Source organism: Geotrypetes seraphini, chromosome 17 (assembly GCF_902459505.1).
Source record: "Geotrypetes seraphini chromosome 17, aGeoSer1.1, whole genome shotgun sequence".
Lineage (NCBI taxonomy): Eukaryota > Metazoa > Chordata > Amphibia > Gymnophiona > Dermophiidae > Geotrypetes > Geotrypetes seraphini.
Genome location: NC_047100.1, coordinates 4,975,415 through 4,997,431, shown reverse-complemented (window position 1 = coordinate 4,997,431; position 22,017 = coordinate 4,975,415). Strand labels below are relative to the sequence as shown.

The following is a 22,017-nucleotide window of genomic DNA, read 5'->3' as shown; positions in this document are numbered from 1 at the left end:
GTAGTGAGCTATATTCACCGTATTATTATCCCCCCATCCCCCGAATGGTATTCTGTTAGCTTTTTGCCAAACAAAGAATATAAGTAAAGGTCCTGATAGAGTGAGGCTCTTTATTTGGGGGAGGGAAAGCAATTTTCAATCTGCCCACGTGGCTGCAGAGTCCTATGGTATGTCAGTCGGGTACTTAGAACCTGGATTGGCTAGCTGGACTATTGGTCTGATCCAGTATGGCTAGTCTTGTGGTCCCTCTTCTCCACCTTTAATAGACCAGTGACATTGACTAAGGAAACCCTATTCTTGAAATGTCTAAAGCTATTAGATTTGCTTACTTGTACTGACATCATTCCAGAGTAATTTAGTTTTATTTCCTATGATGGTAATTGCAACTAATATGTGGCTCAGTTGGAACTGAAGAGTCTGGGACTGGTTTTCCTAAGTTTTCTCTTTAATAAAATGCTGAATTATGTTTAGCTGCAGACCTAACTTATCTCATGTTCTAGCCTGCCTGCCCTGGGTGTTTTAGCTTGGGCATTCTAGCTTCTTATAGCTATCTCAGCATACATGATTGTATTCCGCCCTCCTGGACATGTAACAGAAAGACTGCAGGGTTTAGATAAGTGACCTGCTAGTGTGAGCTTAGGACCAATGATTGTTAAGAAAAGTAACACGTGAAAAGTTTTTTCTAGAATTCAGTTGTATAGTCAGAAGAATGTATAAATATCTCTGAAACTTCCTGGTTTCAGGACTTCTGAAGCCAGCTTGGGGCTCAGGGGTCTGCATATGCTGAATAAACATCTGTGCTTTCTTCAAGTCTCTAAGTTTTGTGGCTTTCAGAACCTCAGCTTGTCACCTTTCCATCTGAATTCTTTCACACATGGTCCATTAAAAAAAGGCTACGTAACAAGTGTGATGGAACAGATTGGGGTACTGTTAGTTTTCTGTAACCCCAGGTACATATGAACACTTAACTGAATTCTTCCTACTGTTCTCTCTTTCTCTGTCGCTGCAAGACTGCGGATTTGCAGGAGTGGGTGAGTACTCTTTGGATCCGGCTTGTTTTCACAAATCAAGTGTGGTGAGCGCTGTTGGAGAACCAAGAGGCCTCCCTCTTTGGCGGTGCCTTTCTAAAGCATGCTTTGCAGCTGGAAAATGGCTGTTTTAAAATAACCCTGGGATCTGCTTGCTGTTATGCAGGTTTGCTTAGCTGTTCCCAGGGGCAGAGTTGTAATGTATGCATATATTTTAGAAACCTGACATGTAGTTGCATTCATTTACACCTTCTTCAGACCAGATATTAGTTTGTGCACGGTTAGGCATGGTTTTTTTAGAAATAGGACCCTTTTATGAAATTATCCCCTTTTTTTGTATTTATATTTCTCCAAGGGCAAGCAGCCCTCACAAATGTAAGGTTTCTAAAATATATGCATCCATTACACTGGTAGACCTGCTGCCTCTGAACCCAGAGGTTGTGAGATCAAATTTGTGACCCTGGGCAAGTCACTCCAGTACCCACCGCTTTGAAATGCCAAAGCCACAAAAAGGCGGGATATAAGTCACCCAATTCCCTTCTGTTGAGTCTCCTGCTATATTTTGGGACTTAAGTATGATAAAATCTGCTTTAGAACAGTAGGTTCATTGGAGGAAAAACATTGAGATGGTCTTATTTTTGGTGGCACTCAATTAGTTTGATTTACCGCCTATCTGGAAGTCTAAGCGGTGTACAGACAGAGTTAGAATAAATATAAGAATAAATGGTGTAATGGACAGAGACAGATACGAACCAGGTTTGAAGTTTAGTTTTAGCTTTAGGTCTTGGTGAATAAGATTTTAATGCCTTTAGGGTGGGTTCTGCACATGCACCTTAAGTTCCTGCCTTAGGTGGTGTTGGAGTTCCACTTTAACTAGGCAGTTGTCCTTCCTAAATTTTTCCAAGGCCACATGTTCACAAAAGTGAATGTGCCTTGCAAAAAACAACTCGCCTTTTACATGGAGCAGACTAAAAAGCCTTTGGAAAATCCCAACAAACGTGAGACTGCCTTAGCTGAATGCACATTGTCTGGCTAGCAGATTGCATCCCTTGCACAGAGGCTTAAGCAGGCTTGACCCTAGAAGGGCATGTCAAGTCTTGGTGTCCCACCTGAGATCAGCCTCCATGGAGGATCTCTGTTTATGCACCAACATACAGTTACTGTTTGCAGTGCGGGATTAGTGAAAGACAGGCCTGATTAGTCTGCCCTTTGGAATCTAACGTCAACCCCCCAGAGCTCATTCTAGTTGTTTGGAGATTGCACTAAAAAGCCCTAAAAAATTCAGAATAGGTCTGTTGTCAACCAAAACATTGTTGTTGCCCATTTATATTAATTCTACCCACTCACCCATTTTTTTTTAATATTATGCTTTTACAATGTCAAGTAGGCTCAGGCAGCAGTGCCAGTTTCTCCCAGACGAACAAACTATAACAGAGGACACATCACAGGTGGCAGCAGTGCCAGTGATACAATCCAAACCAGAGCCTTGAGCGAGTCTCTCATTAGCTGATATCACAAACTGTTGAAAAGTCAAGCCATCTCTTAAATGAATCATCCTACGGTTAAGTGATAATTTGCAGAGGTTTAAGAAGCTTTTGAAAACATCCTTATTTATGCAGGCTTTTTTTTAAATTTTTTTTTTGGGGGGAGACATAGCACTGGTTGAGATGCAGCTGGTGCCGGATAGGAATATTCAGTATGTGAGATTTATTGTGATCGTTAGCTACATTTGTTTGTTTTAATTATGTGTGTGTGGGGGGATTAAAATTGATTTATGTACGTACAGGCAATCCCCGAGTTACAGACACCCGACTTAATACAACTCGTACTTAAGAACGCGTTGGCGGCTCATTTGATTTCACTGGCATAGGCTCCTGTAGCAGATTCAGGAGCGATGAATGGCCAAGTTAAGATCAGTGTGCTGGCCCTTTTCAGAGGTAAGCAGCAAGAATCTGATTTAAGAACAGTTTTAAAAACGTAACTCATTCTTAACTCGGGGACTGCCTGTATATTTGGAACCCACTTATGGGCTATACATTTTGTAAAGAAATAAAAGCCAACATTCATTACTGTTATTTTGCAGTTTCTCTCCCATATCTATAGAACATTGGCAGTATATAACTTTTTTTTATAGTGGTCCATATGTTCCAACCAGGTGGACCCAGATGCACCTTTGTTGGACAGAGTTCTTCTTTTTTTATTTTTGCATGGGCTAATGCTGGAAAGCCACATTTTCAGTTTCAAAAGAGTTTTAAGGAGGCATCCTTATTCCTCCATAACTAGTTAATTGCCAAGGTTTCTTTTCAGAGCCTCCATACCAAGACTAATAGAACCAGATTGTATTGCCATTTGGAATACAGAAAAGTCTTAGTAGGCTGTTTCTTCACATCCTTAGCCTAAAAGAAGCACTTGCACCCCTGTGTAACCTTCTCCTGTGGAGAGGAGGAAAGGAACAGCTGGAAACATGCCTTCAGATGTCATTTTTTCTGCGTAACAATGAGTACCAGTTATAAATGACAGGTCTCAGCCCATGGGGTACTTTTCTTTCCAGACTGCTTAATCATATCTCACTGGTATGCTTTTCCTCGGCATTCAGAACTGTTAGAAGTTCAGTGCGCTGCTTTGTAGGTGAACATTCATGAGCAATGGCCCAGGAACACTGCCTTTTGAACGTTCAATGTCCTGCAGAGACTTCTCAGGTGTAAAAGTGTTCTGCTTGTAATTTAATAAAGTTGGTTAAATGTATATTTACTTCATCTAAAAGAATGCGGTAAAAAGGCCTTCAAATCCAAAGAAAGGTTTTATAGGTACTTTGATGTTCAGGTTTTGAGGCTGCTGAGGACATGTAGCACTTGAAACACTATCTTGAGGTTGACTAACAAAAATAATGGTCAAGTATAGCATGACCTAGAGTGTCTTAATGATTTTCGTGGCTTAATTTGATTATTTCTGGTGTTTCAGCAGTTTGCTTGCATTGTTCATTCCCTTTTGGGTTTTACAAATCTGTTTGCTCTGCGGATTGCTTGCAGACTGTTAACCTTGTATGGAACAAACATAAAAATTGTCTCAAGGTGAGGATGTGGCTGATCTGGCCTCTAATTTGGATGAAGCCTTGCCAATCAGAATAAATGTTGTTTTGGTCCCATGAAAGGTCTCCGTCTGGTTTTAGGCCTACAACTGTATACATGTGTATTCATGAGAAATATATTCTTCTTTGTAGGCGAAGGAGCTAGAATGCAAAGAGACGGAGCTTAAGCGCCTGGATGCCTTCCACAAGGAGCAGTTGGAACGCATTGAGAAGAAGGTAAGCGTTGTAGAGGCTACTCTGACAGGATCGTATCAATCAGTCCAGCCACGGGAGCCATATGCTGTAATCTCATCCCCGCAATCTGTTATGTAGTCCAACACAGCTTCTTCTGTTGCCTTCTCAAATACAATCGTGTTCATTAGTTCTACGATATTAACTTTAATAATTCAGGCTCCAAATAGAACTGCTTTGTAATTAGACTCTTTTTAATACATTTTATTGTGAAAGTAACTAACATGTAAGGTACATCACTGGAGGGCTCTACTGAAAATGTTATTGCTTTTCAGGTTCATATTTGTTAGCATAAAAAGTATTATTCAACTAAACTTTTTAAAATTAAGCATCATTCTTAGGAAGTAAAAAATTTACCACATACCAGTGATATGCACAATGAAATGCTTATAATTTCTGAATTTTAAAGTGATTTATGCTTTTGTTTCTTTTAGTTAAAATATATTGTCAGGAAAGACCCCTTACAGTGGAGCAATTAATAATAATTATAATTTTATTCTTATATACTGCCAAAGCCATAATAGTTTGAGGCGGTTTACAACAAGAAGTGCTGGACAATCGGGAAATAAAACACAATATAAAATCATCAGTACGTACATACAGTATAAAAGTAAAAACAGTAAATCCTTAACTTACAAATCAATTAAATAATTTTGTTTTTACTAATTTTCTAAAACTAAAGTAGGATCTGTTCGTCTCCTGAAGTGTTGCACTCTGAGATATTTGAAAGTGTTGGGAGGAGGGGAGGCCTTTCAGCCTCGAAGCTAGATAGATTAAATATCCCTTGATATTGTGTAATAACATGTTGAACACAAAAATTCATATGATGTTGAAAGCAGGTTTGCAATATCTTGTTTGCTTCCAAAGATGATGTAGATCAGGGGTCTCAAAGTCCCTCCTTGAGGGCCACAATCCAGTTGGGTTTTCAGGATTTCCCCCAATGAATATGCATTGAAAGCAGTGCATGCACCTAGATCTCATGCATATTCATTGGGGAAATCCTGAAAACCCGACTAGATTGTGGCCCTCAAGGAGGGACTTTGACACCCCTGATGTAGATCCTGTATCACCTTTGGCATCTAAGTTCACTTGAGTGAAATGACACCCCCCCCCCACAAAAAAAATAAACAAACAACAAAAAAAAAAACCCTTTACCTCTCTTACGTGGTGGCCTTGTGATTTTATTTTGCTTCTTATAAAAAAAACCCTTGGTGTCAAATTCTGGTTCGAATATACACAACCAGTGATTTGAACTAGGAAACTGGAACATAATTAATACCATAAAAGAAAAGCAGCCAGATAAGGGCTGCCCAGTTTTGGAGACGTATCTGTAGAAGGATACAGACAGAATAAAACAGTCTACGAAGTAGCCACCAAAGTGGTGCAGATTGTTGGTTGAAAAAGTCTGAACTGACAGATCTGTCGAAGGGAAACATGAGCTTACAAAAATTAGGGAAATTATCAATTAAAAGTGGGAAAAGACCAGGACGCAACATACTTGCCTGGGATTAAGACATGCAGGGTGTAATATTTAGCAACTAATAAGCCACTTGACTTAATCCCCAATATTTAGAGCCTGGGAATGTGTGCTGACCTGGAACTGATCTGGGCACCAGCCGATATTCAAACTGGTGCTCGATCAACTCGGCTTAATGCTGTCGTGAAGTTCTCAGACTGGTTTTTGGTCAAAGAATTTGGCTTTATCCAGACATTACTAAAATGACTCAAGATTGAAGGAAGGCTTTTTTAACTTAAAATAAAGACACTTTGAACAATGAAGCATCATTTTTACTGGCTTACTGGTTCCATTTTGGAGACACTAAGGCCCTGATTCTGTACAGGACGTCCGGGAGAGGTGTCCTATACAGAATTGGGCCTACACTAACCCCGATTCTGTAACCGGTGTCCATGTTACAGCAGCCGGTTAGAGAATCGGGTTAGATTAGATGCGGCCGTTACACTTATTGCAGCAAGGGATAAGTATAGCGGCCACCTGTCCGTTTGCCGGCAGGAGGGTGCCGAATCCCTCCTGCCGGAACGCCGCCCCCCAACTCCCAATCGCCGGCAGGAGGGTGCTGAACCCCTCTTGCCGGAACGCTGCCCCCCCAAGCTCACAATCACCGGCAGAAGGGTGCCCAACCCCTCCTGTCGGAATGCCGCACCCCCCCAACTCCCAATCGCCAGCAGGAGGGTGCCGAACCCCTCCTGCTGGAACGCCGCCCCCCCCAACTCCCAATCGCCGGCAGGAGGGTGCCCAACCCCTCCTGCCGGAACGCCGCCCCCCCAAGCTCACAATCGCCGGCAGGAGGATGCCCAATCCCTCCTGCCGGAACGCCGCCCCCCAAACTCACAGTCGCCGGCAGGAGGGTGCCCAACCCCTCCTGCCAGAAAGCCGGACCCCCTCTGCCGGATACACTAACCCTAACCCCTCTGGACCCCTTATGCTAATGACCTCCCCTAACCTCCCCCCCAACTAACCTTTAAATGTTGGTTGGCTGGACGGGTCTTGCTGCCGTCCAGCAGACAGGCTCGCCTCGTTGAAATGAGATGGGCCCGCCCCTTCCCGGCCCATCCCCGCTAAGTCTAAGGCCTTATTGGCCCAGGCTCTAGAAGCCTGGACCAATCAGGCCTTAGGCAAAGCGGGTCCGCCCATCCCCACTAACCCTAAGGTGTGATGGCCCAGGTTTGTAGGCACCTGGGCCAATCAGGCCTTAGAATTAGTGGGGATGAAGTTTGGCAAAAATATCAAATATTCTGGTTAGAGATGGACATGTTGGCGCCTGTTATGTATCTTAAGTTCCCTGTGAGTTGCATTGATTATTTGATTGTGACATTTCTTGGTATTAATATTCTCTAATAGTGGCTATTGTGAGAGTTGTTTGGGACGGCTGCTATTAGTTCATATACTGCAGAGCATATTTATTTTTTAGCTTTATTAACCACGGCAGACCTATTTTGGCTATAGGGGCATATCAAAGGAAGTAAAACAAAATGACACTTTTTTGGTGCCAAGAAGATAAGGGTTCTGGCTGGTGGCTTGGATAATGATGAAAGCAGTCTCATATTTTTCTTTTGAAGTTGTTGCTGCATTTGAGTTCCGGCTCCAATAATGAATAGATTCTCCCAAAAGAACGTCTGCCACATCCCTCTTGTTCTGGTTGCAGGAGGTAGATGCAAAAGAGATGCTATTTTTCAAGCAGTTGTTGGATCCTGCTGTTCTAGTCATGTAAATCCCAAGATGAAATGAAAAATGCAGAACATGGATTAAGTCAAACTGAATTATTTATTGGCATCCTTGAACTGCATTCATGATAAGGAAGTCTGTTTTTAAGACAACTGGTCTCAAAGACACCAGGGAGCTATCAGTGCAATGAGTGATCTTTATTGGGATAGGGATTTTCTCGTGTCCAAGCAAATCCTCTGCCTCAAATGTTGTATGTACACTGGAGCATACAGTCGCTCTCTAGAATGAACCCTCTCCCCATCTCGTGCAAAACTTTAGAGACCAGAGTTGAGCTTTTGAGTTTAATAATAATAACTTTATTTTTCTATACCGCCATAATCTTGCGACTTCTAGGCGGTTCACAATGAAGATAAGCTGTACAATCAGCGAATTACAGAGTATAGATAGAAATGAGAACATTCAGCAGTCAGTGAATTAGAAGGTGCCAAATGGTTAGGAGAAAGATGTACATAGGTTATTGAAAAGAATTAACTTAATTTTCATATTACATTGAAAACATTGGGCATCAGCGGGAAGCTGGGTACAAGGCTCTTTTCCATCTGCAACAAATGTTCTCCATGGACACCCTTTGTGATGTCAACGATGTGCCCTGCAAACGGACTCGCTCTCCCAGAGCTCAGAGGAAGGTAATTTGTAGCCTTCCTCTGAGCATGTGCTAGCCCCCCTTTATATGCCCATGCTACAGCCTCGTGGCCTCAGTTTTTACCATCCGCTGCCCAGCAGACAGTTCCTGCTCTCCTAGAACACAACCGATAACAAGATGAAAACGGATGACCAGAAGAAGAGGTCCTTGAAACCAGGCTTCCAACGTTGCCCAACATGGAAGAAGAAGATGAGCACCGCAAACACCCACAAAGTCTGTGTCTGGTGCCTGAGCCAAGCACACCTCATGGCTGTCTGCCCACTCTGCTTACAGATGTCTCCGAGGACCTGCAAGCACAGACTGCAGATCCTATGTGACTTCATGGAGGAGCCACTGGCTACACAAAAACCAGACACCCCCAGGTCGCAAGACAGCATGAGGGATCCACAAGATGGCAATCTTAGCGCCAAAAGCATTGCCCCTATAGCGTGCCCTACCGGCAGAGGCATTGCCCAAGAGACAGAAAGCAACAAAATCCACCTTCCACAACCTCCACCAAGGCAGGTCATAGCTTTTGACTTGCCCCAGGGAAAATCGCCACCTGTGGGAGGCAGGCTTTCCTTTGCCAAGGTCTGGGAACAATATCTTCAGACAAATGGGTCTTCAGCATAATCCAAAGAGGTTACCACATCGGGTTCAAGCTGCTTCCGCTGAGCAGACCACCACAGTGGCACAGAAAGCCAGTACCCCAGCCCCACCTCAACCTTGAGGAGGTCAAGTTCCTGCTACAAGCAAAAGCATAGAACCAGTGCCGCCAGCAGAGTGCAACCAAGGCTTCTACTCATGGTACTTCCTCATCCCAAAGAAGACAGACAGTCTCAGACCCATCCTAGACCTGCACCTCCTCAAGAGGTGTGTCCTCAAGGAAATGTTCTGAATGCAATCTCTGGAATCCATCCTCCCCATGATACAGAAGGATGACTGGCTGGCATCCCTAGACTTCTAGGATGTATACTCGCACATCCCCTTATACAAAAAGCACAAGAGGTTCCTGCGCTTCGCTGTCCTAGACCAGCATTACCAATTTTGAGGCCTCCCATTTGGACTCTCCTTGACTCCAAGAGTCTTCACAAAATGTATAGCAGTTGCATCTTCCCATACCTCGATGACTGGCTACTAGTAGGAACCTCAGCACACAAAAAGCCTGGGCAGTCAGCATCACAATCAGTCTGCTCCAAACATTTGGCTTCCTAATCAATCTGCAAAAATTGCATCTGCAACCAACCCAATCCCTGGAGTTCATCGGAGCCAAAATTGGAACACCCGTCAGCACAGTCTTTCTACCTATCCCGAGAGGCCAGAAGATCTTAACCCTAGCGAAGCACATAACCTCTTCAGAAAGGATCATAGCAAGGACACTACGCTTCTTGGAGCACTGTGGTCCCTCTGGCACATGCGGCCCCTCCAGTAGCACCTCAAGAAAGGATGGAACCAGCACCGTCAACCCATGACACACAGGGTAGCCATGCTGTTACCCATTCAGCTGGTGACAGAGTCTACAGGAGAAGACCCCTCCAGCCTCCATTCCATCAGCTCATCCTCATGACGGACACGTCCAAGGTCAGCTGGGGAGCACATCTCCTGCACCTACACACCAAAGGCTGCTGTTCCCAGTCCAAGGCGAGATGCTACATCAACCTCCTGGAACACCAGGCCATTGGAAAAGTGCTATAAGCCTTCACCCAGTGGATCTCCAACAAGACCATCCTCATCCAGATGGACATCTAAGTGGCGATGTTTTACATCATCATGGGCTCCCTTTCCCCCTGCAGGGAGGCTTACAAAATCTGGGCATTCACCTTATCCATCAACTGCAATCTACAGGCAACCTATCTTCTGGGCATCCACAACACCCTTGCACACAACTTCAGCCGAAAGTTGGACCCACATGAATGGTTCCTCCACCCCCAAGCGTGGCTCAAGACCTCTTCAGGAAATGGGCACCCCAGGACTAGACCTGTTTGCCAATGAATCCAACATGAAGTACGCACGTTTCTGTTTTAAGGTCCATACCTATTCTGCCTGTGCTCTGATGCTTTCTCCATCCACTGGGGCCACCAGCTGCTATACACATACCCACCTACTCCTCTGATCCACAAGACAATAGGGAAAATCATGCAGGCGGGGGCATTGATTATCTTCCCCACACTGGCCCAGACAGTCACGGTTCCCCTTCCTTCACAGTCTGACAGTACAGCCACCAGTTTGCCTTCCGAACACTCAGAATCAAAGACAATGCTGCACCCTGACCTACAAACGCTGGCCCTGTCGGCCTGGATGTTGAAAGGATGACTCTTGCTCCACTCCGGCTGATGCCAGAGGTCACAGAGATCCTGCTAGCAGCCAGACACTCAGCTACCAGAAAGTCGTAAAGACTGAGATGGATGCAGTTCCAGGCATGGTGTTTGGCAACACAACTGGACCCATCTGTTCTTCAGTACTTGCTACACCTCTTGACCGGATGTCTCAAGCAAGTTCCATCAGAGTACATCTGAGCGCCATCTCTGCCTTCCACGATCACATCGACGGAGGGTCCCTCACGACAAACACCCTGGTGACCAGATTCATGAGGGGACTCAAACTTGCATCTCCCCACTGTGACCTCCACCGCCCCCCTCTCCCCACCTGGGACCTCAGTGTCATCCTTTTTCACCTCAAGGAGCACCCATATGAGTTTATTTGATGAACTTGTTGTGACATACGAAAATGAATAAAGAATTATAAAAAAAAAAAAGGAGCACCCATGGAGATAGCAGATTCCAAACTCATCACCTGGAAAACCTCTTCCTCACCACCATCACGTCAGCTAGGCACATTAGCGAACTGCAGGCTCTAGTGACTTAACCTCCCTACATGCAGTTCAAACATGACCACACTTTGCTCAGGACCCATCCCAAGTTTCTTCTTAAAGTAGTTTCTCTCTTTCCGTATCGACCAAGCAATCATGCTCCCGTCCTACCCAGGGCCACAAGCCACCCAGCTGGAGAAGCAGCATCACACTCTGGACTGCACCTGTATCACACTCAACCTTGGCGCATGTTCTCGCAACTCTTTGTCTCCTGGGACCCCAACAAGCCAGGAACCCCAGTTAGAAAATGCACCCCCGCCGTCTGGATATCAGACTGCATTGCATTCTGCTACAAAAAAGAGGACCTTACCTTAAGGGACAAGGCCACAGTGCATCAGCTCCGGGCCATGTCAACCACATTGGCCAACCTCCACTCCATCACAGTAGAAGACATCTTCAAAGCGGCGACATGGTCCTCCCTGCACACTTTCACTAGGCACTACTGCCTGTATCGCCCTCTACAGACCAAAAACGACTTTGGACTAACAGTCCTCCAGACAGCATGAATACCTCCCAACCCTATGAATGAAGGCAGAGTGGCAGCCAAGCCCACCTAAAGAGAGGGAAGACCATTCCAATGGCATTACTTTGTCTTTGATATTTCTGGGGAATAGAATTCTTAACATGACACTCTTGTTTTCTGTTTGTTTACCATGATATCACATATAATAGACGTGCCAGTGATTACTGGCAGGAACACTTATTCCACTTTTGACAATAAATGTTAGCAGCTCCTTTTTAAATTTAATAATAATAATAAAAAAACCCTAAAACAACCCAAGTATGCAGTTTTATGCAATTACAACATATTGGCTCAGATGATCACACCTTGCATTTGTTACAGAGCTCCATTAGAGGAAAATATCATGAAAATACAGAGATTTCACAGGCTGGCAGTATATTATTTAAGTATATACTTGCAGCATCATTTTGGCTTCCTACCATAAGAAAAAAAGAAAAGGCTTAAAGTAGGTATCTGCCTAGGGTGGCAGACCTCAGGGGACAGCTGCGCCAACAGAGAGAGGAGGGCTCTAAGCTCTGAATATGTATGTGTTTAATGTTGCTGCATACCACACCCTCTTACAGACCATATATACGTGAATATGAACCGAGATTTTGGGGCCCAAAAATTGCCCCAAAATGGGGGTTTCGGTTTATATTTGAGTCTACACTCGAGTACTTCTCTAACTTTAAAAAAAAAAAAAAAAAATCTAAATTTAAAGCTACCAGAGGTCTGGCTGTGGGGAACGGAGTAGTGTGTCCAGGGCAGGTCTGAAAAGCGAGGCAGGCAGCTGATTCCTCCCAGTGGTGGCAATGGTGGTTGTCCATGCTGTTTGCTGGCTGCCGGGAGGAGGGAGGAGTCAGCGGCACATCTGGATTGCGATAAGCCCTGCATTCGGACCTGGTCCTGGTCCTGCTAAACTGGCTGACAATGAAGAAGCCAAACGCTGTGTGGGCCTTCCCTCTTGCCAAGACACTCTAGGCTCTGCCGGTCTTGATCCCATCCTTCTCTGGTTACTTCCTGATTTTGAAGGGTGGTATCGAGCTCGGCAGAGCCTGTAGTGATTTGGCAAGAAGAAAGGCCCCTGCGGTGTCTGTTTTCTTCATTTCCAGCCGGTTTAGCAGGACTGGAACTCGGCTCATTGCAATCCAGATGCGCTACTGACTCCTCACTCTCCCTGCGGCCAGTAAACAGCATGGACGATCGCTGTGGCTACCGGTGGGAGGAATCAACTGCTTGTCTCGCTATTTGGACATGCCCCGGGTAAGCGACTCCATTCCCCACAGCCAGAGCCCCAGGTAGATAGTGCTGGAAGTGACAAAGCGAAAGCATGAGGTGTTGGAGGAAAGAGGGGAAAGGATATGCAGGATGGCGGGGGAAGACAGTAGATACTGGTTAGAAGAGTGAAATTAAAGGGGGGAAGAGAGAGAGAATATGCTGGAAGGGAGGAGAGAGGGAAGAGTTAGCAAAAGAACTGGAGAATAATAGGATGGGAGAGATGGAAAGCTGTACATAGAAGTAGATAGAGATGCAGAAAAATAGATGGAAAAAAACTGAAAGGAAAACGTTAGTCAGAGATGGATGTAGGAGAGGAAGTGAAGGGGAGAAAAGGAGATAGACAGACTGAAGACCCTGGAAGAAAATTAAGAAAAGATGGAAGAAAGCAGAAACTGGGATAAACATGAATAAAATAGCCAGGCATCAAAGGTGGGGGAAAAAAAGGGATATATGCATCACAGATATTTGTATTATGCTTAGTGACTTAGGAGTTTGCTGATGAGGGCAGGTGAACAGTCTTTATAGATTGGCTCACCATGATAACCTCCGGTTTATATTTGAGTCAACCTTTTTCCTCCCTTTTTGGAGGTAAGAAAAGATACCTCAGTTTATATTCGGATCAGTTTATATTCAAGCATCTATGGTATGTGTGTGGCATGTTGCCTTGCAGGTTGTAGTTTGCAGCAACCTTGGTCAAGACAGTCTCTCTCTCTCACAAAAAAGGTAAATGAACATTAAAAGTCTGTCTGCGGATCTGAGGGCCAAAAAAATCCACTCTTTAGTCGGTAATTGTCACAGCTATCCATATGCTCATATGCAAAGATATTCTGTCATGATGATCACCAGATTTTGTTTCTGAAAGCTGCAGAGATATATGGATTCTGTCTAGCCCACGGAGATACCTGTTCTTTTCTGCGTGTCCTTTGCAGTTGCAGTGAGATGATTCTCCGTTTGAAACAAACTTCAGAACTAATAATGTGTATATTTAAAAAGAAATGTCCAGATTTAGGGCTCCTTTAACGAAGGTGCGCTGGCATTTTTAACACACGCACCGGATTAGCGCGTGCTAGCCCAAAACTACCGCCTGCTCAAGAGGAGGCGGTAGCGACTAGGGCGCGCTAAGGCCCTAACACGCCTTCATAAAAGGAGCCCTTAATGTAGTAGCTGAAGGCAGAAAAAGACCAACTGACCCATCCAGTCTGTCCATCTGCTGGACTTAGAAGCTTCCCTTTTTGTGCTTTACCTCTTTGGTTCTTTACCATCCTGTGTGCACTATTATACAAATTTCCATCCGTCAATCCAATACTGCCTCTTCCTTCTCAGATCTCCACCCCTAACAAAGCATTATTATAATCCAAACAGCTACTAAAACTAGAAAGGTTACTTGATCATGTGACTACTGTTGACCTGCCCATATCAACCCAATGGACTGCGGTGTTGCTCGATTCTGCTACCTCTGTCTCCCAGGGTTTTTGGGGGAGTTTCCTTGTCATCTTTCCTCTCCAGAAGCCTTGAAGGGTGCACTGCAAAGCTGTCTTCTCACTTTTCTCTTAAAAAAATATATTTTTATTGAGAATGGCAAAGGGCCCAGACAAGAAATTACAATCAGCAAAATGACAATACAGGAAGAACAAGAATAGAAGAGCGAGCAATTACAAACCTCTCCCAAGAGAGTCCAGAGCCACAATTCCAGACTAGACCATCGGCCATAATTCTGTATCTGTTCTGTGTCACAATATTGGTTTCTACCATTGCTGAACCTTCTTCCCTCCAATTTCATATCATGACTCCTGGTTCCCTGAAATTCTTTTTCTATGGAAAACTTTACCTTGATATATTTTATTGATGCTTGTTCAGGGTTTGAATGTTCATATATAATAGTTTTCCTGTGCACAGTAGTGAGTAGCTATGAAATTGCTTCCGAAAAGAACAAAGATTTGTTGCCCGGCACAAAATGCTACATCATTTCTGACCATAAAACTCAAGCACAGTACAAGGAGCAAAACAGAAAAATAACATCAGACATTCAGCTTATGACTTGAGAAAGAAGGGGGCCAGGGAAATCTGATAAAAAAAGCACTTAGAAAGCCATAATGAAGCTTAATAGTGTTAGTTTGAAAAAAGGGTTATCAATTTAGTAGGTATTTTCATGCCTCTAGTGGTTGGAAAGATGGAAAATTCAAGGGGCCGAAATCTTTCTTATTAGCTGCTGCTTTTATGTACTTATAATTTTGCTTTCATTTGTGAAGCATAGCTAGACCTTGGCATTTCCTCTTTCTATAGACGCAGCTTGAAAGCTTCTTCATCCTGTTTTGAATGCTTTGCTAATAGACAAGTTAAAAAGAAATTCTAGAACCATTTGCTGCTTCGGGCTTTCTTTGAGTTGGGGGGAGCTCTCTTTGAGGACCAGGCTGAATGGGCTTGCAAGAAGATGCTTGGTGAAGGTATTAGCTACTGAGTTTACAGACTGGAGGCCTAGACTAGATTTCACTCCATCTCTACTTTGCAAGTGGTAGTTGATTCTGACATAACACACAAAATCTAATGCACCATAAGATGATCAGCAAATAACAGGAAATACATTAAAACTAAATAGCATAAAATAAATGATTAAATCATGCAGAACAAAAGCATTCAAAGTACCCTCGTTTCTTAGTGAAGCCAGGGTTCAAATCTTAGTTTTCTCGCTGATGCTTCATGTGTCTTTGGGCAAGTCATTTCTTTTTTTTATAAATCTTTATTCATTTTTACATCTTACAACAAGTGTATCAATAAATTGACAATTGCAATTAAAAACATCACTTGAATTTCTGCCATATACATAGATTTTGCAAACCGGCCTAGTGGAGCAATAAATCATCCCCCCTTAAATACCTGCTGGACGGTTGCGCCTGCCTCCTTCAAACACGCTGTGCAAGTCAGGAGCGATGTTTGCGATCTCAAGCCTCGCCCTGCGCCCTTCCTGATTGGCTGCCGTCGCGAGAACTGACACCAATACAAATTTCCCAGAGGGTAAATAATCAGAAAGATATGGACAATCCCTCTATTCCAGTTTAGGATGTTGGGTAACAAGACTGTAAAGCCAACCGGGATCAAATGGCCCCTATAGAAAATAAAATTTTTTGTGTGATTAGCTGTACCCTCAGTGCAAGAGTAGAAGCTATCAGGACTTGGGGAAACTCAGAGTTCCAGGCCTAAATCTCTATATGAGGGGCTCTATCTCAAGCCTCTCTAGCACCATCATGGGCTTACAAATAATAAAGTGAACCCACAAATAAGAGTTTCAGTGATTATTATTAAACTTTCAAAATTGAAATCCAGCAAACCAGTGCTTTCATAGTGCTTATCTCAGGCATTCCTCAAGCTAATAGCGTTCCTTCAATTGGAGTCTGTTCCTGTGCTTGTTTGCGAGAACCGACAGCCGCCAATCAAGAAGGGCGCAGGGTGAGGCTTGAGATTGCAAACATCGCTCCTGCCCTGCACAGCGTGTTAGGAGGAGGTATTTAAGGGGGGGGGCATGATGCACTGGTATAGGCCACCCCATTTAGGTTTCTAAAACTCTTAGATAAGCCACGGCTAGTAACATGGCCAGGAAGTTCTTTTTCACACAGAGGGTGGTGGATACATGGAACGCGCTACCAGAGGATGTGATAAACAGGAGCACGCTACAGGGGTTCAAAGAAGCTTTGGATAGGTACTTGGAAGACAAAGAGATTGAGGGGTACAGATAAGAGTAGAAGTAGATTATAGGGATTGGATTAGAGGTAAGTTACAAAATTAATCAGGGACCACTGTTCAGGCACTAGGCCTGATGGGCTGCCGCGGGAGCAGACCGCTGAGCAAGATGGACCTCTGGTCTGACTCAGCGGGGGCAACTTCTTATGTTCTTATGTTATCTAAGAGTTTTAGAAACCTAAATCGGCATTTCCTGTGGCCTATATGGGGGGGAATAATAACACAAACCCCATTATTCTCAATAGGGTAAATTTACTTTTCTCTTTTAACTTCAGTAACCTGCATTGTCATTTACTCAGACCCCAGATAAGAGGATGTCATGTTACGGGATAGAGAGATTTAATCGGTCTTGATAGTAGGCTTCAAAATTAGACTCAACAAAAACGGTTTCTAGAGAATTTTACTCAGGAATTGATTTTATGTGATACGGCTCATAACTTTTTCCACTGGTTCCTGGACTTTTCCCTGCGGGATGCGCCAGGGCTCGGTGCTGGCCCCATTGCTTTTTCATATTTTTCTGAGTCCTTTAGTCACTTATTTATCTCCATACTTATCATGTACCTGACATCTCATCTTTTCAATTAGCTTTAGATAATGCAGCTACAACCGGTTGACTCTGGACACCTTCTGCAACCCTCTAGTACAGGGCTGCCCAAGTCCGGTCCTCGAGATCTACTGGCAGGTCAGGTTTTCAGGATATCCACAATGAATATGCATGAGAAAGATTTGCCTGCACTGTACCCTATTCTAGTGTATCGCAAACCAAAGAAATTCACACATTTAACAAACTCGTTTATTTACAGTAGCTTTTAATGTTTTCATTACTTATTTCTGTTAGATCTCAGTCTTCGGATTATAGGCTTGTGTTAGGATGATTGATTGATTTTAAAATGTACATGTTTTTAACCTTTTCTTGATCTTATACCTGTATAAATTTGAAGTTCCTTTCTATTTTTCTGATTTATTGTATATGAACCGCTTTGCTGCTGTTTGTTAAAAGCGGTATATAAAGATTAATAAACCATATCCTTTTCCCAACAATGGCCAATCCAAGTCACATTCCAGGGCAAGCAGTTGTTTCTCCCATGTCTAGAAACAGTATCCCAGACACCCACACTGGGAATTGAACCCCCATCCCCAGCAATTCTTATGTTCTAACATCTGTGCTACAATGAGAGCAAAAGAACATGTTTGCATATGAAATCATGTACACACATATATGATGGCCAGTTTTCAGACAGCATGCTTTTTTTTACCAGCAGAAATTGCTATGCAAATCGACGTCCCAGTATGTCATTTTGACAAGGCTCATTGCAGCCTGGCTGAATCTCCCACTCTCTCTACAGTGCTTCCGACATAGGTCTGGCTGAAGGTCATTGCTCTGCCAGTGGCCTTTCCAACGATGGTTAAACTCAAGGAAGAGCCACACACTTGTTCAGACAAATTTTGTGCTCTATTGGAGCAATCCCCATTCCGATGTCGAGCTGTTTGCTTGAGTGCCTGCCTTGCCTTATAGCTGCCACTTTACACGTGTCTCTCTACAGTAACATTGCTCTGCTTTGTGGCTACACTTACAGACTCTGGTTTATGAGGCCTTTAACCAGGCCAAAGAATCAACCTTTGAGAGCTCTACACTTATCCTCCCATTTGCAGCATTCAGAAGTGAATACTACCATGCACCTGCTTTCAAAAGATTACTACATTTTTACTAGAGTAAATAACATGAACCAGATGTCCTGTGGTAAGTGCTAGGATGCCTAATGTGTACAGTGGATCCCAGCAAATTGCAAAGCTCGCTGCCATATCAATAGAAGTGGTTTACTTTTTACAATTTTTGTCCTATAAAGCAAATTCTTTTGCTTTACACATTTTTCACTGTTTGTTCTTTTCTGCCAATGCTGCCATTAGTGCTTTGATTGGATTAGTCTGTTGTTCTTGGATTACTGTAATTGTACCTTGGGATTTTAATGCGAAAAGAGTGCAGGCGGGTTTGATATTTTACCCAGGTGATTAGTTGGCTGCGTCTTGCCATGACATTCCAGCCATCCAGTGAAGCTGACATTCCAGCCATCAGGCTATGACCTTCTTCAGGGTACGTTGTGAGGTCTGCAGTTTGTCTTTCTCAAACCTGATTGGCTGGTGTTTGAGGTGCATAGCTTCCTCAAGAAAGTGGTATGATTTTGACAGGAAAGTCCGTTCATCATACATTTGAATTTTGGAGGGAAAGTTCAATAGTCACAGTTTTACATTCTAGTGGGAATGAGGCAGGAAATTCATTGTGAGAGTTCTGCCTCTGGAGGAAGGAGAAATTTTTGAGGTCATATTCTAAAGGTTTGGTGGGGAGAGGAAGAAGATATTCATCCTCGGCATCAGTCCTTTTTGTGCTAAATTTCTTTTGTGATCAACAAACTTTCTGCTCTCAACTTCCTTCTTTCCTGAGGAAGCTACCAACCTTAAACCCCTACAGTCCTTACAGCATGCCCTGAAGAAAGCTGCAGCATGATGGCTGAAACTTATTCAGATTTGGTAAGACTCGAGCAACTGCAGCAATCATCTTGAGTAGCTGAATGTAAACTGCTTAGACGACCTCCATTGATAGGTAATATATAAATAAATGATTTTCAGTCGCAGAAGCCTAAGAGAGCACATCCCAAGTGGGTTAACTGGAACTGCAACCAGAAAAAATAATCAAAGAAATACTGTAATACTTTAAATGAAAATAAGATCAATTTTTGGTGAAAATTGAAATACACCCATGCTCTACCTACTCCATGCCTGGAACAGTTTATGGTCTGGCATAGTTGGGCCTATTTTTAGCAGTAACTCTCAAGCAACCAGAAACAACAATTATCCGACATCTATCAGTCCCCATTGGTGCCGGTTAACTGAGAGTCTGCTGTAATAAAGATACACAACAGACCCTCAATCCCGTCCTCCTCCCTCCCCAACAAATATCCACCTTCAAACATTGTTCATTAGGAAACAGGTAGGTCCTTAATGCCTTGCGAAACTTCCTACAAACAAGTTATTCCACGGTTGTGGTATTGCTGCGTTGATGTGTTTTGCTTGGGTTGGTGTGTTCTGCTGACACTAATCCATACAACCCAGTCAAAAAGAGATCTTGTTACTGTGCAAGTTTGGAGTAACTCCGAATCAATCTCAACCGCTTGACAGTTCAGAATTCTAATTAGTGAGACTGGAAATAGGAATTGTAACCGTTACTTTACATAAAATGACTTTTTTTTCAAGACTACCAAAGATTGAACGAAGCCAAGTATAGGTAAATTAATAATAAAGAGGAGCTGTAATGTCATTCTTTTTGAAGGGCTTAGCCCTCTCATTAGACCCATATGGAGAACATTTCCAGTAGTGCATTGTTATGAACATAAAACTAGCATACCCCAGCTGGAAGAAGTAACACATCTGCGGTCTGTATCCTTGGCTCATCATTGATGCCTTTTGATGTGTGCGACAATAGTGCCATGGGTCTGATCTTCTCTGGGAAAACCTGACAATTTGTATGACAGCTTGTCCACAAATCTACAGGCTTGCTGTCAAGACGACGGAGCTCTGAATACCAGATGTTTTCAAAATTGGTTCTTGCTATGTCGCTGGGGCATTGAGGGGCAGCTCACTTCTCTTTGTACAACCGGAAAAATGTCCCCAATTCCTTCCGTCGGGAGACATTTCATTAACACATGGCACCTAGTTTGGTGCCCTGGTCATGTTCCTTCCATGATGTACTAAGTACTACTATGAAAACACATTATACAGTTTTCTCCGCCAAAGAAAGGAAGTAATCTCTTTAGACTAACATCGCCAATTCTGAGATAGTGAATATGGCTTGGGGCACGATCATTTGCAGGAACTGAACCTTGTAACCTGTTCTGTTCATGTGTATTGGAATTGGCCTTGTTTCAGTGTGTTTTGGGTGTGATGAGCTCAAGTCTTAGGGTGCAGGGAGCAGATTACTGCAGTCTACTTCTAACTGGTCTCCCACAGTGCCACCTCTGCCCCCTGCAATCTGTGCACGACTCATCTTCTACCAACCTGGCTCCACTCGTGTCGCCCCTCTCCTTAAATCACTTCACTGGCATCCAAATCAAGCTCCTATTGCTGACCTAAGTATGTTCATTCTGCTGCCCCTCAATATCTCTCCTCTCTTCTCTCTCCCAGACAACTCAGTTTCCTGTGTTGTCTGTTTAAATCCTAAGCTCTTTTGTGCAGGGACTGTCTTCTTTGTGACTCTGTGCAGCGCTGCATGTCTGGTAGCGCTATAGAAATAATTAATAGTAGTAGCAGTTGTACCAATGAGTTCAGATGTCGTCACCAAGTCTTTAACTCTTGTTACAAAAACATTCCTTCCTTCTATGCAGCTCAGCAACACAGCAGACACTGAGTAGGGATCGTGAGCCCAATCTCTGCACTGCTCTTTTCTCTGTAGATTTTGACTTTGCTGTGGTGAATATACTAGACTTCTTACTGGGCATTGTAAAAGCCTACCGTTTTAGCCCTGTGGGAAGACGTGTTTTGTGGCAGAATTCTGTTTCCAAATATAGGGAGGTTGTGGAATCAATCCCAGCACTTATGGCCAGATTCAACAACCAGTCGTGCCCGATCCGGGCAGGCCCAACGAATTCTGCAGAGTAAAATATGCAGATGGGGGGGTGATTGGAAGAACACCCCCATCTGCCAGCATGGATCGCTTTTCTGCGATCTCCATGCATGCGCATACCATCTGTAGATGTGTGGAGGTCTCCTGAGCCCAAATTGAGGGAACCCAGGCCCTTGAGCATCCCTCTCCCTTATGAAGAGTTACCATATGGCTCCAGAAAAAGGAAGGCAGATTGAATCATTTAAGTTTTACTTCCATTGCTTTCAGTGGAAGTAAAATCTGGATGTCTCAATCCGTCCTCCTTTTTCTGGAGCCATATGGTAACCCTACCCTTATGGATATGTGCAGTGAATATTTGTGAGGTATATTTATATACTTCAGAGAATGAGAGTGTGCACATCTTGCTCTTACATTTTCTCTGAAAACCAGACTGGGTAGGTTTGAATTTTTGTATTATTCAGAGACCCCTTGTATCGGCCTCAACAGTGCTTCACAAATGCATTTTTCCATGACAATTTCAGACAATATTAGCTGTTGATAAATCTTCGATAAAGAGAACAAAATCTGCCCAAAACAGTGAATGATTTTTACGGTTAATTTAGGAAGACGATATAAGCTGGAACAATCACATCAGGCAGCATAAAAACCTTATTGGTACAGAGATGTTTTACAGAGCATAATACATCTTAAAACAGTGCCTTGATCTAATTGTACTAATTGTGCTGATCGTATCTGCCACTCACTTCAGCCTGGTTAAGTGCATATCCCAAATAATGGTGGTGGTGGTGATTTGCGTTTGTTGTTT

General features: G+C 43.5%; 1 protein-coding gene across 1 annotated transcript in view; it reads left to right on the top strand.

Moving 5' to 3' along the window:
- The window catches only part of CHCHD6 (coiled-coil-helix-coiled-coil-helix domain containing 6), a 132,342-nt gene that overhangs the window by 43,046 nt on the left and 67,279 nt on the right, over positions 1-22,017 (top strand). The window contains exons 5-6 of the mRNA XM_033926714.1: positions 1,011-1,031; positions 4,249-4,332. Of these exons, the coding sequence (XP_033782605.1) occupies positions 1,011-1,031; positions 4,249-4,332 (105 nt within the window). The remainder of the gene's footprint in view (positions 1-1,010; positions 1,032-4,248; positions 4,333-22,017) is intronic.